The sequence below is a fragment of the Odontesthes bonariensis genome, chromosome 4 (genome assembly GCF_027942865.1).
Source record: "Odontesthes bonariensis isolate fOdoBon6 chromosome 4, fOdoBon6.hap1, whole genome shotgun sequence".
Classification (NCBI taxonomy): domain Eukaryota; kingdom Metazoa; phylum Chordata; class Actinopteri; order Atheriniformes; family Atherinopsidae; genus Odontesthes; species Odontesthes bonariensis.
In genome coordinates this window covers 29789850-29809160 of record NC_134509.1, presented here as the reverse complement: position 1 = coordinate 29809160, position 19311 = coordinate 29789850, and the positions used below count along the sequence as shown (strand labels likewise).

The following is a 19311-nucleotide window of genomic DNA, read 5'->3' as shown; positions in this document are numbered from 1 at the left end:
TGGTTCTCACATTACTGGCATGGGGACGTTACAAAACAACTTTATAAACAGCATGTCACTTACCGGTTGTTTGTATGCTCGCGCATGTGAAAGCCCAAAAGAGTCAATGGACGATAATCCCATATACAAAGCAATTATCTTCTCTAGAAAAACTGCGTTCAAGTATTTAAAACATTACAACAATATTACTGGGCATGTATTTAGGATATGGAAAAATTTTCGGTTTACATTGTCAGCCTCCACGGGTCCAGCAGGGGCCTGGACAATGTCATAATGTTTAAATCCAGACTGAAAACAGTTCTATTTAGCGGTGCATATGCCACCTGAAAGTATTTTATCTGCACTCTTAAAGGTGGGGTAGGGGATCTTTTTCTGGAACATTTTTTCACATATTGCTTGAAATACTCTTCACACCCCCATTGTAACCAATTAATTAAAAGTTTTGACACAAATATGAAAAGTTTTAGTGGCCTCTAGAATGTACATTCTAGGAAAAACACTATCCAATCATACTGAACGGACCGTTAACAATGATTGGATTCTGATGCCGTCTATCAAACTGCAATCTGCTCCTCCCTCCCCCTCCTTCCCCCTGTGCGCGTACCCTCCTCCGTGAACGAATTACGTGTCCAGAAGCTTGGCAGGAAGCTAAACTAGAGCCAGCTTGGCTAGCACCTAGCATTATTAAACATATAGTTATCATATACTAAATACTAATTACTAAATACGGCAACGATCGATGCTTGCTGTCAGAACAGCGCTCGTGCACCTTCGTGCTTGTGCGCGTTCATGTACTCTCGAGGCGTGCCTTCGGGGGAAAAGTGAAGAAAAGGGTTGGGACTTTTTACCTGTGTATTTTCAAAATGCAGCTTCGCTGGACTCAAAATCCAGGATCTCCTACCCTACCTTTAACTTTTAAATTAATTAATTAATGATTTCTTTGTTTTTTGGAATGATTTTATTGCCTTCTTGTGATTTTATGTAGCTGTAAAGCACTTTGAATTGCCTTGTGTATGAATTGTGCTCTACAAATAAATTTGCCTTGCCTTGCCTTGGATGCGTACATGGGCACAGTCTAGTGCACCGATAACATTAGGGAAGCCTGAGGGAGATGAACTTAATGCATATACTTCAGCCAGTAGGTTGTTTTACATTATCGGCTACTGTAAATGTTGAGCAGCAGCCTGAAAGGACAGAGGTCAAAATTCTTCTGTACACATGCCATCCACAATCTTGCCCCCCCGACATTCGCAATACTGCACTCTCCCTCTGTTCAAGTTTTAACTCAAAACCCATCCGTTCAAGTGTGCTTACCTCCAGTGATTGCTCCGTTCTGTGTATTTTTAATATGGTATGATGTTTTAATTCCTGTGTTTTTATCTAATATCTTGTTTGTACAGTGTCCTTGACTGTTCTGAAAGGAGCTTTCAATAATTTGTATTTTCAACATCATTACCTGTCCCCCATTTTTCTGAGTCTGGTCCTACGTGGGTGTAGATCGGATGTTTGTTAGGTATTGAGTAGTTTTAATAAATACCATGTTCTCTCTCATTTAATTTCATGTTCAATACGTGTGTATAGTTAAGTTTCTTTAGTTGCACTGGCACCGACTGATTGATTTTTCGAGACAGTGAAAGTGGTGATATGATAACCACAGTTTTTGTTTCGTTTTTTAGACAAGACATGAGTTGCGGGAGCGCAGAATTCTTGGTGAACATTTCTTTCGGGAGTCTGTTTCAGCCGGTCGGACATTCTTTGAGACACAGCTAAGCTAAGCTTCAACTTTAGCCTGCCCAGGAGCAGGCTAGTTCAGCGGCATAAGTTACCATGGTTACTCAGCGGGCATTCAAATAAGCCACGTTTGTGGAACGGAACTCTCTCTAAGATTAGCCAGAAGTAGCGAGAAAAGCGAGGCTTTCCGCTAAGCCAGCTTCGTGGAATACCCCTCTGGACATGAAACTAAGAAAATAACAAAACACTAGCAAAAGGACAGACGAGGAAAAACCAGGGACCGGGGCGAGAACACAAAGGCGAGGAAGGCGGACTAGAAATAACAGACCAGGGGGACAATACCAGACCAGACTAGGGGACATGACAAGACTAAAGACCGAAGTATTGAAGAGGATCCGGCAAGGAGTGGTTGGACAAGACAGACATATATACTGGGGAGGTGATTACTGGAGTAGGAACTGGTGGTTGATTGGAAACGGGTTGCAGGTGAATGAATGAGAGCAGACAGCAGGAGAGAGACTGAGGAGAGAGAGAGATGGCAGAACACAGGGGGCGAGAGAGAGCACACTAACAAAGAATACACAAGGAGAAATAAAACATAACTGAATACTGAATAAACAGAACTAAAATGAAACAAAGACTGAATCTAAAAAAGGAAACAAAGTACTAAATAAAAACAACAATAACTAAGTACAAAATATAACCAAGAATACAGATCCTGACAGTTTATACTGTTTACTTCTGTTTAAATTTTATATTATTATATTTATATTCTGTATCAGATACAGAATTGGCACTGCCAATATATATAGATATATATACATACATATATAAATATATATATATATATCAGTTATAACATAGCTGTGTCTAGTATGACCAGTATGCCCAGCAAATACACAGAAAGGTATAGACTTTGAAAATTCACACAGCAAGGCCAAAATCAAGTATGATCGAATCTAAGGCCTGTAAATGGCTGGATCTGTGGCTGGATCAGAATCTGTGGAGCATTTTTCCCTGTCATAATGAATACTTAGAGTTTGATGGTGGTGGTAAGTATTCTCAAAAAAGGTAACATTTGTGAATGGGCAGCTTGAATTCTGGAAAGAAACAACTAAAAGTAGCTAGCTAACACAACAAACAAATGCACAACAGGAATATGATTGACAAAACTTCTAAACAACAAGGATGTGTTTCTTATTTACAGTGTAATATTTACAAAAGTGTATGTGTGTGAGGATGGAAATGGAAATGATGGGAAATGAGTGAAACTCCGACAGCACTTTCACAGACAACCAGTCTCTTTCGTATCCGCTTTGGGACTGAAGTACCAGCGTGCTTCTCCCCGCTTAAAAAATCGGCTGCCACAAGATCTGATGGACAAACACTAACTCCAATCATCACGACACAGCCCCTCATATTGACACGCCCACGTCTAATCTACCCCCAGAGACGCCGGGCAGCCTTGGAAGTGATGAGTTTTTGTCGATTTAGCCAATGATGACCTAGAATTGTAGAAAAAAACTTGACTCTCCCGCCCCCTCCTCGAAGCCGGGCAGCCCTCGGCCCGGAAGCCTGGCTGTTAGTGGCGGCTTCATAACATGATTTCCTCAGTGAACGGCGGCGATTTCAGAACAAATCACTTCAGGACAACATGTTGTAGTTATGAAAGTAAATGCAGTATTGGGCATATCTTGTGTTTTGTGAATAACTGTTTTATCGTCAATTTAACTTAATTTAATGTAGCAATTTCGCCAGAGAATGGGAGAGGCTGTCCGGCTTCTCGTGTTGTCTCTGAATAGCCGCGGCTGATATATATGTAGCATCCATCAATCATAGTATATAAAAATGTCTCGTATTATCCTTCTTAGGTCCTGTAATATTACTGTTCCATGTCTCTTTACATATTTTGTGGCTTCTAGTGGTGCATTTGGTCTGGCTTTAAAACACTGATGACAGGGTGTTATATCCCACAACTGTAGAAGAAGCCAATAAGCAAAAAATTGCCAAATATTTTAGTGATGCTTTAAGGATATGAAGCAATGTGTCAGCTTCATGTTGTTAGAGCTCTTTGTTCTATGAAGTGCCATTCTCATTTTTGCCCAAACAACAGGACTCTGTCTCAACAGGGAGAAAGAGAGAAAGTAAGAGGGTGTTTGATAGATGCACACTGGGCAAGGCAGATAGCTGAGACTTGAATTTAGTGTTTTGGAGGCAAGAAAAGAATGAGAACAACACATTCTGGGTCAGTGCAAGGGTCTGACCCTTGCAATGTAAACAAAGATTAATAGTATATTGGGGTGAAATAAAACGACATATAAAACATGATAGATCCCTCCAAAGATGCAAGATTACACTGAAAAAAGTGACTTTTTGGTGAAGTAAACTCTAAAAGAGTAACTGTCATAATTTCTACCTTGTATTTTTAAGATTCAGTAAGAACTAAAGTAAAATTAAACATTTTATTAACGTAATGCATGAATTATGGGGTAAAAGTAAGTTTTACTTAGGTTTCCTCACACAATTTAAATGTTTAATAGTTGTATGTACATAAACCTATAAATACTACATAAACTTTACTCTGAAAGTGTATCGTTAAAATCTACTAAGTTACTTCATAACAGCAAATACTACAGATAAATAAAATTTACTTAAAATTTTGAGTAAAATGATGTTCCTGTCTATGAAAAACAAGTAGACTTTACTTAATTTGTTTAAATAAATATAACTTAAAACTTAGATGTAATTAAGTAAATGTTACTTAATATCTTCAAAACTGTTATGTTTTATGGTAAGTAAAATTGATTTGATACTGGCAAGTGAGTGTTACTTGATATTGCAGCATTAAATAATATTTAAATCATTTGAGTGCAAATACTTACAAAGGGTTTTTTAAGTAAATCTTATGAGTTGTTTTTTTCAGTGTAATCAGACACAGGGAGCTAATGAGACTGAAGAGACACAAGTGGGTCTGAGTACCTATGATGTCATTGACTGTGCTGGTCGGTACTTTCTCCCTCCTCCCGTTCCACCCCTCCCTTTCTCCTCTTGCTTCTCTGCATCTCTCCATCTTTGCCATCACTGTGAAAAAGCCAGGGAGTGGCAAGAAGGAGGAGAGCCAGAGAACAAAGGGGACGGATAGGACAGGCAGCCCATTGAGGATTTTGCTAAACATTTCAGCAGCCTCCTTTCATTTATGAGAGCAGGTACGTCTTATGTTACGAGAAATTAAGGCATCACTGTTGTATGCATGAGTCCTTGCAGCAAGGGAAAGAAGGTTAAACGAAATCATCTTAACCGCACAAAACAAGGCTTAGGACTAGTTGTTATGCTACTGTAATGACAAATCGCAGATGCTTATTTAAAGACACAGCATTAGTATTGGTAATTTTTTTCAAGAGAGTCAGGATTATTCTAACAATATCATGTAGCTTTGTAATATTGATCATAGTATGCTGTTTTGCTCAATAGCTATTTTAGTTCCCATGTTTACTCACAAACGGGTTTTCTCTAGAAATAAATAAAAAAAAAAAACAGTTGCCTGCAAGTGCAAAATGTTATAGTAGATTTACAATTATAAGCCCATGAACTATTTTGGAAGGTCTGTCCACCTTTAAATCCACTCTTAGATCATATTTTGACATCACTGTTTGATAACCAGGCTTACTTAATACCAGCATACATGAGTGTAACAGGTCCAAAGGGATGGATAAATCTGTGCTAGTTAGTGTGTGTCTGTAAGAAAGAGGCTGAGTAATAGCATAAGAGAAAGAGAAAAAGAACATTTCTGGTCATTCACTGTTCTCTGAAGAGCAGAGAGGCCATTTGGAAAGTGAGTTGATTGAATTAAATTGGCTTGAGAGCCACTTCAGTAACACTAACACTGATGGATGTAAAAGGGTGTATCTGCATGTGTGTATATGAAAGCAAGAGACAAAATTATCATTATGGCAGCCATTTCTTGGCGGACAAGCAGGCAATTGACAAATGGGGTCATTATCAACTTGACTAAATTCTGCAATTTTTCAATCTTACTTCTCGATAATAAAAATTCAATGAATTGGTTTAGAGTTCAGACAGTGTAACAACATGCAGCTGATGCATTGAAATAAGTAGCTACACATGGCTAATAAATGATCAGTTGATTATTAGAAATACATTTTCAACTGACCAGAAACTTTATGTGCATCTTTTAGCATGGCCGAGGGTTCAGTGTCTGTCGCACAGGTCGAAAGCTCCTTCCAGAAGTTCGCTGTCCACGGGGACACGAAAGCCACAGGGAAGGAGATGAACGGCAAGAACTTTTCGAAGCTCTGCAAAGACTGCCGCATCAATGATGGCAAGAATGTCACCACCACAGATGTTGACATAGTTTTCAGCAAAGTCAAGTAAGATTCAAGCCAGGGTTCACCTTCCACAGGCAAATTATTATTAATATAACAAATATTTAACAGCCTAAAAGGTGTAAAGTCTGCGGTTTCTCATTGCCTTTTAATAATTGGGTTAACTTTTTTGCAATAAATAATTTTTCATGACCATTTGGTTTTGTCTCTCTAAGTTTGTTTAGACGGAACAGAATGTATACAGCTAACTCCAGACAATAGTGCTTATTTTCTTTATCCAAAGATATCTCGTTCTCCGACATGTGGCTTGTGTATATCCAAATAGGAAAATTATATTGTTTGTCTAATATTGTTATTTTCCTCAGAAAACAGCTGGCAACACTGTGTGTCTTCTCAGGGCAAAGACAGCTCGTGTGATCACGTTTGAGCAGTTCAACCAGGCCCTGACTGAGTTGGCTCCTAAGCGTTTTAAAGGCAAGAGCAAAGAGGAGGCACTTCAGCAGCTCTATGGACTCATTGTTGGGAAGGAACCTGCCAATGTTGGGGTCACTGTGAGTATCGTGTTATGATAGTAAAATCTAAAACACATCCAAAAGTGTGCAGCATCTAAGCATCTTTCAAATGGATAAGTTTGGATAGAACGAGTAACGTGTTTATGTTTAGATTAAATATGTTGGTTAGGTTTTGTGTAAGACTTATATTTAAGAATGAGACCATCATGTTCCCATTCCCAAGTCTAAAAATTATACATTTGTCAACTGTTTCAGACACAAAGTAAGGAAGGAGGTACTGTAGTGAGGGCTTCCAATTATTTCAGCCATGTCACCTGAAATCGAGACCAGTTTGGAACAGCTATTTTTTACATAATTCCATAATGATTCTGTTACTGATCACCGGTTGTTTCCTTTTGCTTTCATATGCTGTTTGGTTAGGTCTAGGCCTTCTCTTGATTTAAGTAAATTCCTAGTTGTTCCTTGTTGTTGCATTTTAATGACCCACCAAGGGGCCCCAACAAAATCGAACAGGCTCGTGGTATCCACATCTCACTTTGCTTTATTTCCCAAATTTGTTTGCCTCCAAAATTATGATTTGAAATTTAATTTAGGACCTGGGTGATTGTTTGCCACTGTGTAATTCAGTATTATACTTGTAGATGGTGCCACTGTCATATTCAACACTCTCTTTATCTTTATCTTTAGACAGACATTCCTCTGCACTACACAAAGGTCAATGAAGTGAAGCCACTTTTGTGCCCCTGGACCAATTTGAATTAAGATTATGTAATATTAATTTAGTACACCATCAAGAAACACTAAGTTGGTGGCTGCTACAAACTTGTCATAGCAGAATCCAGAATAGTGAAAGAAAATACAATTAGTCAACAAGAGATAGCTACATGCAGTTCCATGAGCTTAAGAGTCAGAGCAAGGCTTTCTCTGATGCTGAATTTGATATAAGTATATAAAAGCTGCTGGGATGAGCCCATATGTCAATTTCATTGTCTAATGTGTCACACATAGATGACTATAGCTACTTCAATATGCCCCTCTAAAAAACAAAGTGCTCATTTCTGCCACACACTTTGTTATTGTTTGTTTGCCGTAGGAGTTTTGCCCTCAACTTTTGCGTTCCATTGCTTTTAGAAAGTGGCAAAGGCAGCAGCGGTGGACAGACTGACTGATACTTCCAAGTACACCGGTTCCCACAAGGAGCGGTTTGATGATTCAGGCAAAGGAAAGGGAAAGGGTGGGCGCGAGGACATCCCAGACACCAGTGGCTATGTGACAGCATACAAGGGCAGTGGCACTTACGATGACAAAGTTAAAGATGCATGATCATGCTGAAGAATTGCTCAAAACTAATGTATTTACTAATGTATTTATCAACTCCATTTTAATAACAGCAATGCTTTAAAGCAGCAGTTTAATCGTGTTTAGCATGTACAAACTAATGCTGTTTTGTATATTTGCTGTTTAACCTTGTAGCACCCACAGTTGCAGATATGCAACAAGCTTTTTATGTATTTACATTATATTTTTATTTACATTGCATTATTTGATTTTTTAAATTTACATACATTATTTACATTCATGTGTAATATTTTTTTAGATTACATTTTATGTGCCGACAGTTGTCACAGCAATCATTTTCTTGGGTCATATTCATATGCTTGGGTGCTACAAGGTTAACAGGAACCAAAAATTAATTATTTGCTCTATAGTATAACAGCTTTGCATTATGCATTAACACTGTGCCTTACTTTGCATATAGACACCTCTGTATACGCTCTGATATATATTGTTACACTAAATTATCTTGATACAGTGGATGATAAATTACTTCGGTAACCACTTGCTAACCTCAGCTTTTGCTAAATGACCAATCGCTGCCCATCATTGATCTAGTCATGGAATCAATTCACAATAAAATGTTTTTTTTTTAAATGATTGATTCTGTAGAATTAAACATGCCTTGAAGAACACTGAATTAAACTCTACAAATAAAGCTACGTAACAATGTATAGAGTATCACAATATGTTGTAGTTTTCCTTTACTTTGATCATGTTGTAATTCCTAATAGTCCTGTTATGTATGTATGTACGTATATATGTTGAATGAATAAATAATGTCAATGACCCACCTGAATGATATTGCAGAGACACTATTAATTGTAAGAATTTATCCATCTATCTATCTATCTATCTATCTATCTATCTATCTATCTATCTATCTATCTATCTATCTATAAAAATATATACAGTATATAAATAAATATTAGAACATAGAATATTATGTGTGAATATATCTATAGTGGTGTGTTTTAGATATGGTTACAACATCGTCCAATTAGACCAATTAAACGTCCATCCATCCATTTTCTACAGGACAGATCACCAGTTCATCACAGGGCCACACAAAACCCAACAAACAACCATGTACACCCACACTCACTCCTAGGGACGATTTTAAAGTCACCAATTAACCTAACATGCATGTTTTTGGATGGTGGGAGGAAGCCAGAGTACCAGGGGAGAACCCATGCATGCACAGAAAAGCTCCAGTTGGGATTCGAAACAGGAACACCTCTTGCTGTGAGGCAATGTTGCCAACCCCACAGATTAAATGTGCTTTTATGAAAAAAATTTGAAAAAAAAAATCACGATTCAACGCAGCACTGTAAATAGTCTATCATAAAAAAAAAGCACAGGGTGATGAGCAGAAATAATTAAGATACAGTTTCACAACATAGAGAACAATGAACATTCCGTGCACTCATCCGTCCTACCTGCACTCTCCTTGTAATGTAATACTTGTGGCAATTATAGAGGATACATAGAAGCCATTTTACAATGCTATTGAATTGGGAGCATGTTTAAAGGTAGCTCTCCCATATGTGAGGCAAGAACAGATAAGCATCAGTTCAGAGCAGTATACGGGTTACAGTCATTGAATTCCTTATTTCAGAACCACTTTAGTTTTCTTTTTTTGTTGTTGTTTACAGCATTAAAACCCAGATTATGCGTTTTTTGGAACAACAAAAACTAGCTTTTAAGTAGCAAAGGTGAATGGTATTATCAAATGGGTACTTTTCAAACATTCTTTTTTTTAATCCACATATCTAGCTGATTTGATGCAGTACAATCCACCAGGATGCTTGTTTTTGTTAACACGATAAATTCAAGTACAATGTTTACTCTAGCTTTTTTACTCATTACGCACATTACATATCATTCAGCTACTATGACCTGTATGTACACTTTCAGATACGGTTAAATAACAGTGCTATAAATGGTAAACTTGACATTTGATATAATTTCCATTTCAAACTGCTTATTCATTGCCAGTTTGGGATTGATTGACTCATAACTAGAAATCAATATGTATCAGTATGAACTAAACAGGGATTCGGTCTTATCAGTTTCCAATAGAAGAACAGTTGCAGAGTGATAACACAGCAAATTTATCATAAACAACAAGCTGTTTGATCCATTCAACAAACCTGACACTACTGACCTAATAACTCAGTAATGATAAAATCTTCATTGTTATGCATTCGGGAGATTTTTAGAACAGTCCCAGCTGATACTTGTTCCTCACAGTTCACCGAACACACTTAGCCTCAAAGAGCTCTGACATGGAGAAGGGTTTTGGAAGGGACTGAAGTGAAGGATATTGTTCTTTCAAACATTATTGTCAATTGACCTGACAGAGAGACCTCTCCTCCCATTAAGAAAAAATAGAAAAGCCCTAAAAACAGAATATCTCTTACAAGCTGTCATGGTGTACGTAACTGCAGATCCTTGCTGTTTTGTGCATTTAGCGCAGCCATTCATGGTATAAACGTGCTACGTGGACTACATGGTTCAGACTTTTTTGTGGACTCGGACACAGAAGAGGAGATTCTCACAAAATCTCAGTGAGTTAGCATATTTTTGATTAAAATATGGACAAACTGTTGATATATGAATGAATGAATGCGTAAACATTTCTCTTTTAGATTCTGCTCAAAACTCAAATCTGTATAACACTTTGCAAAGCTAAGGTACGTAATATTGTTTAAAGGCTTAATTTTCTTTCTATAAAGTAAAACTGTCTCTCGACAATTATCACTGAATTGAGCATGAATTTAGAATCCACTGACTTACGGAAACAGAGGGACAAAAAAAAAATCCACTTTTTGATGTTTTTAATTTGGGTTTTTGTCTGTATGGCTGTCGTAAAAACAGTTTGAGTCTTTTCATCTGCTTTTTGGCATTAGGAAATAAATCTGATGATGATTTAAAAAAAAAAAAGAAAAATCCTTTATTTACAGACTTTACCTTGTGTTGTGAGATGAGAGCTTTAGCTTGCACTTTGCTTGTCTTGGGCTTTCTATGGGATGTGAGAGCCAAAACTGCCATCAGCACCCTACGAGCAGCAGCAGGTAAATCAGACTGTTATCTAAGTATTGTTTGAACAAAACATTTGAGCATTAGGAGAGTTGATAAATGGCAGGACGGTAACAAAAGTTCAGCCAAACAAAGAAAGACAAATAGATAATTATATCCCCATTATAACCAAGACTGAAAATGTTTTTCTTTCATGTCTATGAAAAACTTAGAAAACCAAATTTAGCCCAAATGAATCCGTAAAGATTTGCTACAAGTCTTAATTTATTGTATATGTTCTATGTCTTGCACACTATCAAATCTACAGACCCTCGTGGCTTTTTTTGTGTATAATGTGTTGTATTAATGTTGATATTGAAATTTATAGTGCCTCAAAGTATCATGATTGGAGTCATATTTTGGTCACAATGTATTTAGTTTTCCTCCCTCCCTTTGTCTCCCAAAATGGCAGCTTAATTCAAAACACTCCTTTTTTTTCTGCATTCACAGTTGTGTGGGAGGGAGAGTTGCCATGCAGAAGGTGGGACTGTGAATGTGCATTTAAGCATCAACCAGGCTGCTGCTGTGGAGCCCCTGAGCTCCAAGAAGTGGAGGATCAGATCTTTGTGAGAATGCTGGACCTGTGGAACAGCATGTCACAGCTGGGTGACAGTATCCTTGAAGTCATAGGTACTGAGCAACGTTTTAAAATAGGCCATAAAAACGTCCACATTTGGTTGATAGCTTCTAATTAAGAAACTGTGCAGCTTGGAATTCCTGGAATTCCATAATTACTCAAATGACATTGGATGCTGACAAAACTATCTGACCTGACGGAATTTTATGTAATTTATTAACTTGAATTCTTCCTCTTTCCCTTCCATTGTGCTTATGGTGATCAGTGGAAAGAAGTTACGCGTATGAGGGTTAAGGATAAATTTGTATGTTTGTGTTTATGTTGGACCAACAAAAGAAAATAACAACCAGAACACTGCACCATCATCAATATAAGTAATTACAGTTATGCTGTCATTATATAACTTGTAATCCTAACCAATCGATTTTTAAACTTCCCACCCCAACAGTTGAACGTGATAAATAAGCAGAGAAGTAAAAAAAAAAACATGAAAGTGACATAAGTAGAAAAGTGATTTGGAAAATGTAATGTATATTCTAAGATCCAGATGCAATGTCACTTTCAATTTTGTGTGTGGCTGTCCAGAGCCTCAGAGCACGATATGATTTATTCACATTGTCTTTCTTCTCTGGAAGATCTGGTGCCTCAGCATCCTGCATCTGCATTAACCAGCCTCCAGTGGACCTACTCTGGTCAGACTAGACAACTAAATTGCTATGAAGGCAGAGCAAGACTTTAAGCATAGAATTTCAGAGTAGCAGATTGATGTAGTATTACAGAGGATTTCACATTGTGTGCTGGATAAATGTTGTGAAGCACCATTTACTAAACTAAACAACAATCATTTCCTAAACCAAATAAGTACATTTGATGGCTGGCAATTACCAAAGAGAGAGTGAAAGAATGAAACTGGGAGTAAACAGCAAGGGTAAAGGAAACAGAAAACAAGAAAGTGAAATAAGGAGAAATATTCTAAGCTCTCCAGTGTTCCAGCCCTCTATTAAATTATTCATAATCAACCACATTTGAATAACTTCTAAGCATTTGCCGTCAGGGTCTGATATTGCCAAGGCCAGAGAATCAGGGCACAGAAATTCCCTTGGGTCCCCCTCTCTGTCTTCATTCCTGTGTTCTTCTTCCCTACCTAGCCTGTTTTCACTGCAGGACATGTGGTAGATATGTTTCTCTAGAGCTAAAACAATTAGTAGTGCCACAATAAAGGTTCTTAAATGCAGTGGCGGTTCTAGGATTTTTCTGAAACAGGGGTCACAATGGGGCCAAATGTAACCTTCAGGGGCCAACAGTGTCACCACCATCTGATATCCAGTGATGACGCTGCTTAAATAAACATCAATTGGCGACAAGGCAATACACACATTATCCAGCAGGCGGTGAGAAAACATCATAGTCTTACTAAATTAATTTACCAATCATAGCCTCATGGTAAATAGGCTACCAACCTGATTTGGATATTTTGTTTAGTGTATTGCATACTGTAATACATCATACCTACATATTGCAATTTTTTTAAACTTACTCTTCTACAGTATACTGACAGTAAAGAACATCTACTTGTAGTCTACTATCCAAAAACAAAAAGGAATAATTCAGTATCCCTTTTGAAACTGAAATAAAAAAAATCATGAATCAGTAACGTTTGTAATAATCATTTTTTTTAATTCAGTGTGCATTAAGGGCACATAAAACACACAAAACATAAAACATAACAGCTTTTAACTGTATATACAACAACATATTCAATCTCATTCTCCCTCCCTCCCTCCCTCCCTCCCTCCCTCCCACACACACACACCTTACTATATTTGTGAGCACCTTCCATTGACTCCAATGCATTTTACTAGCATTCAAAATTAGTGAATGCTGAACTGTACCCTGACCAAAACAATCCCTAACCCTAACCTGTCAGTAAACAAATGTTTTTGCACTTTTAGTACTTTCATCAACAACAAAACATATTTATAGCAGCTTTTCCTTCTTAGGTTTGTTTATAGTCGCAGGGCTCTCAAGTTTTCAAGTTTGCTTGGAGTGAGATTCGGCCGGGGCAGGGGCCGGGCCGTGTGCGCGGGGGGGTTTCTTTCGTTTTTTTTGGTGGGGGGGGGGGGCTGGTCCCTTGCAGTATTCCATCACCATAAACTAGCTAAAGAGCAATTGTATTATTTATACCAAAATCACAAATCTTCACTTTTACACTAAATTCTGCTATATTTTAAAATAAATTGTTTTAGGTATGCAAAGTCTTAACAAACAAAAAAATTTTATGAGTGTTGTTGTAAGTGGTTGTGGCAGATTTTGATGCTTGATGACTGATATTGGGGGCTCCCATTTAAAGCACAGCCATTTTCACAGTCATGATGGATGACAGAGTTCCATTCAGAGCCAGCGTGTTCCTGGTCGTGCTTTTATTGAGCCCCACCATGGAAAAAACCCTCTCTGCATCAGCATTTCAGTGTGGCAGAACTAATACCAGTTTGGCAATTGTAGATAGCCTTGGGAACCTGCTCATACCAGTCACCTTTGAAAAGAATTAACCACGGAAGCCTAATTACACTCCTACATATTTTTCATTTTTCATTAAGTTCCTCATGTCAAAGGGTGTGTGCTGAATATTTAGGCCTACTACTCCAACGAACAGGTATTGGTCTTTTACAAGGAGTAGGAAAACTATAGTAACTAACAAAAGATTAAAATAAATGAAGATATGACCTGCTGCTGATCCTGACGGTTCTCTTCCACCTCCAGCTCGTCTACAACTTCTGGACGCATTCAGAGCATAAAGGTTATGTCCGCTGTGCATTCATGGAACGCGTGCTTGCAGCTGAAAGCTATTTCAGACCTGACCCGGCAACAAGAAATTCTGTTTTCTGATTGGCTGAGAAATTCTATTTTGTGATTTTTTTTGTGATTAAATCAAGACAGCTGTACCAGAGCTATAGTTCTGAGCTGTACGAGCGCACCTGCCATTGACTCGTTTATAGTATAGGCCATTATAATTTCTGTGCGACGAAGTTGATCATTTCTCAGCGTGAGAAATGGCATGTGTGGCGTGTGAGCGTGTGAACTTGTTGAAATGCGTGTGTCTCACGCTCATTGCGTGAGACTTGAGAGCCCTGTAGTTGCTAGTCCTAACAAGGTAGCAAAACCCATGTATACAACTGCTCAATTCCCTTTCTTTTCATGCTGTCTGCTGCTATCTCTGCCAAAATCTTAATATTACACAAAACACAAAATCACATATCTTAATGTTAAGCGTTGAACAAGCAGGTCAAAGCTATTGCTATCCTACCAACAAAATAGCAACTTATGACACAAGTGCAGTGGATAACAAGTTTAGAAGCCAACCGTTTTATGTAGTCACAGTTTAATTTAATATAAACCTAAACTTAACAAGAAAACAAGAAGATTTGACTCACCAAATAACAAAGTCACCTTCTTAAGCTTCCAGCTCGAATTCAAGTAATTAATACGCCATGCACACTAAAACATGAACACTGAAGTAAAGTGCACCATTTGAGATTTAGTACTTTTCTTCTTCTATTCAGTTGTATTGACACAACCAGCGCACTGCCACCCACAGTTTGGGGGTGGAACTGCAGCAGTGATCATTTAATTCTCCACTTGTTTTTCTCGCCTGGTGATTGACAGGACAGGGGCACTTCAGGGGCCAATCAAATTAGAGGCGGGGCCTCGGCCCCTCTGGCCCCGCCTATGTATTTTTACATAGTAAAAAATTGTAGATGTGCAGCCATTTTTGAGGCTTGAAATTGTAGAAACTTCATAAGGTTTGAGCAATGTTTTGCACTGTGGACCAACATTTATTACACATTCTGGAGTGAAACAATGGTGTCGATAGAAATGTAAAGTCATAAATTATCCCTGTGAGGAAACTGTATATAAGAGGACAGATGCCAAATATAAAATTACACCGCTATTACATAGCTATCTGAATTCTTCTGAGACATGGGAAACTCTGTACTTTAAAGACTGTAAATTGAATGCTCCATATTTGTTCCATTGAAAGACAATTTTTAAAGAGAATGGAACAAACACTAAAGATATTTTGCTTTTGTTTCTTTTTTTTCTTTTTTTTTAGGTTTTTTTCTACTTAGAATAAGAACTAAGCTCAAAATGTTTTTTCCTGTCTTTTTCCCCTAAAATTGATATAAAGTCATTGGTACCTAGTATTTAAAGTAATATGCTTTTCTATTTTCTTTCTCCTGCTGACCCGCCTTTGTCTCAGGAGGGACAGGGGTTGCATTCACAGTGTCCATGAGCCAAAGAGCAAATTGCATTGGACCTTTTACTAGAAATAGCCCCATTGCTTATGATATCATCAGGCTCAACCGAGGTAGTGGATATAACCCTACTCTGGGTAAGTGACACAAACAGTCAAGCCACCATTTTAAATGCTGATATCAAAATGCATTTTAAAGATGATCTGAGATCAATTTTTCAAAATAACATTTAAAAAATGCTATTCTTTTAGGTATTTTTACAGCTCCTTGTTCCGGGCTTTACTCCTTCTCATTCTCGGTCTACTCCAAGTTGGGAAAAGCAGGTGACAGAATGTACTACAAAGTACAACTCATGAGAAACGGGGAGGTGATGGCCTCAACTTGGGAGGACAACAGAGAGGATTTAGAGGACAGTAGCTCACAGACAGTACTGCTGCCATTGCAGCAGGGAGGCCAGGTGTACATAGAGCTACTGAGCGGCAGGCAGCTATGTGGGAATGCTGAGGGCCTGAACACCTTCTCTGGCTTCTTAATTTATCCCCATCTTGCTTGATATTAATTAGTATTAGTGTTGAGTTGTAAATGCATATTATGTTAGTTATCCCATATATACTCTGTCTTTTGTATTGATCAAGAGTTGTAAGCAAAGTTGTGCTTTGCTCATTTGTGTTAAGGTCGTAAATTCCATTGTTAGGAATGCGGCTGAAACTGGATCCCCCTTTCCTCTGTGTTGAGAGCTGTTGTACACACCCACTTCTGAATAAAATAGAGGAGGCCTGAGGAGATGGTCAGAGTGATCAGGAAGAAGCTGTGAAAAGATGTCTCCTCATCAGCTCTCCTCATGAGTTAAAAATCCTAAACGTCTCTCTCTCTCTTCTTTATAAATTTGTAGGTATTTGAACCTGACATTTAATTGGTCATTCAAGCCGGATTCCAAGAGATCTGAGGATTCCAGCGGGCAAGGTAGAATCCAGAAAGACCGTGCACGGCTAAAGAACTCTAGTGAGTTTTTTAAATCCTTTTCCTGGACTGGAGATCGGCCTGCCCACTGAAATCTGAGGATTGACGGAAAATCCGTGGAAGGCGAGAGACAACGTTGTAGGTGAGTTTGTTTAAACTTAAAAAGAGAAGCGTGAACGAGGGTTCAGCGCGTACAAAACCCTGTAATCCTAGGCTCTGACAGGTACCACCTGTTGAGGGAACGGGGCCCGACGAATACCCGTGAGGACAGTGGAGTTCTGCGAAAACAGGCGCGAAAAAATTCCGTACGGTGTGAATGTGAATGTGTGTAAGGAGAGCGAAAAATATCATTTAGATACTTTTCCCCTCATAAAATACAGCAGGACTGTAAGTAGAGAGCCTCTTGTGGACAGGGCCGTAACCAGGATTTTTCAAATACCGAGGTCAAATATTGCGATAAATCTTATTTGACAAAAAAACCATTCTAATATGTTGACTTTTTAAAATACAGTTTGGAAATGTGAATAAACAGAGGTAAATCACAAGCCCATCAAGGAGGTGAATATGTAGGTGAACAAGTTTATTATAACAATGTGATCACAAAAGTAGAGAAACTAAATTAACATCGTAGAATGTGCCAAACAGACCACAAGATGTTGGCTGTATTTTAGATGTATAGTCTCAATTCAATCCATTCACTCAACACAGAGAAGACATAGGTATCATGCTGGGTCTGACAACTAGCTAAATGCTGGTAAAACTTGGCTTAATGCACCATGAGCAGCACAACTAACCTCAAGATTGTGTCATATGAGAGAGTACACGGGGTATTTCATTTTGTTATTTTGCCCCGTGTGCATCATCAATTGTTTTAAGTAAAATGAAAAATATAAGTTTCTGACCCAGTTTCTATTAGTCTGCTTTATTTACATGTAGGAAGCCACATAGCACTGAACAAAACTGTAGCTAGTGAGGCTGAATGACCACTAGCCACAGTTGGCACTAAACTGTCAAGCCCTGATTAAAAAAAAAAAAGTTAGCGTAACAGCCCAAGCCGTGTCACGATTCCCAACAATTCCATTACAGGTCGCTACTTTTTTTTTGGAAAATCGAATTGAGAGAGAGATTTGTGTGCAGTGTGTTTGTGCCGACTGGAAAACGAAATCCTAACCAAGGGGCTTTGTGACTGTTGCTTGAAATGCTGAGGACAATGATCTAGCATCCTCCTATTCCTAGCCGCGCTTTGAACGCATATGAACATTATGAACTGTCACTCATTCTCTCTGACGATTGGCGAAATGAACTCACCTCCTTCTCTCTTTCTTTTCCCCTGGCCAGTTGGCTTTCCAAAGCAGAGTTTAGTTTGTATAGTAGATTTCTTCATCTTTCTTCCATTTCCTAGCTGACTTTCGCGTCGAAGCTGCGTAATATGATAAACATGTTTCCAATGTCGGGAGGCGTAAAAAAAAAAAAAGAAAAAAAAAGAAAAAAAAGTCGGGTGGCGTTTTTCCGCTCAGTTTTAAAATATAACGTGATGATCAAGGGATTATGTGGACTTTATTTTCAGAAAAACAAATGAGAATGCATGCTGATCTTTCCACCAATCAAAGTCAGAACGATTTTCATCTTATATTAATTTGACATTTCTCTGAATAAAAAAAATAAAAAATAAAAAAAATAAAAAAAACACCGGGGAAAATACCGAGGTCATGACCTGTGTGTCCTCAATGCTGGTTACGGCACTGCTTGTGGATGCAAAGGCAAGAGGCAAGAGTCTTCCACTCGAAAGAGTTGAAGTGAAGGTTACCACAGGAGGAGATTTTTCTCTGCCCTGCTGAATAAATAACCAGTTATTAGAACACCCTAGGTGTTGAAAAGCTGGACTAAATTTTTAAAATGGGAAACGGGGGAAGTAAACATAAAAAAAAAGTGTCTATAAAGAAGATAAAGAAGTAAAGAAGATAAATAGTGCAGAGAACAGCTATTTTGCAAAGATTGAAAATTTATAGAAAAGCAGGATCCTGATAAAATTGAATTCCTTCCAAAGAGAGTAAAATCTGGATTTAAAGGGACACTATGTAATAAATTAAGTCATTTATTAGCTCAAATCAACATATTCATTCATAAGTTAGTCCTCATTGGTGTAAAATGATCTCTGTCAAAAATCTCACTTATCCTCCTGAGTGAAGAATAACTTGTCTGTATCTACATAGAGCAGGTAAGCTCTATGGAGGCTGCCATGTCCTTCCGGTCTATGAAAAATGACGAAGTGCCGAGAGGGACATAAAGCACTTCGAATCGCGATTTCCCCACCAGGCCTACAAGCAGAAATGACGTCATTGTGACGTCATTTCCGCCAAATGGCTTATTACAGCCGCTAATGCTAAATAGATTTTATTCCTTGGCACATATGTCTTTGTGTTCATTAGCTTTCTTTTTGTAAGTGCATCATCTTCTTCTTTTTATTATTATTCCTATGCTCCCCCTGGATATCTTCTTTTTGGCGTTATGCTCACATT

At 38.1% G+C, this 19311-nt stretch overlaps 2 protein-coding genes across 2 annotated transcripts; both read left to right on the top strand.

The window, feature by feature from the left end:
• The first annotated feature begins 4796 nt into the window (after positions 1-4796).
• Positions 4797-8720, top strand: tppp2 (tubulin polymerization-promoting protein family member 2). The gene is made up of 4 exons (XM_075464553.1): positions 4797-4937; positions 5928-6119; positions 6472-6625; positions 7718-8720. Exons 2-4 carry the CDS (start codon positions 5929-5931, stop codon positions 7907-7909), a joined length of 537 nt encoding a protein of 178 aa, XP_075320668.1. The 5' UTR covers positions 4797-4937; position 5928; the 3' UTR covers positions 7910-8720.
• Positions 8721-10907: 2187 nt separating this feature from the next.
• cbln18 (cerebellin 18) lies at positions 10908-16385 on the top strand. The gene is made up of 4 exons (XM_075464283.1): positions 10908-10998; positions 11453-11632; positions 15838-15969; positions 16084-16385. The coding sequence occupies exons 1-4, from the start codon at positions 10908-10910 to the stop codon at positions 16383-16385; spliced, it is 705 nt and encodes a 234-aa protein (XP_075320398.1).
• Positions 16386-19311: the final 2926 nt, after the last annotated feature.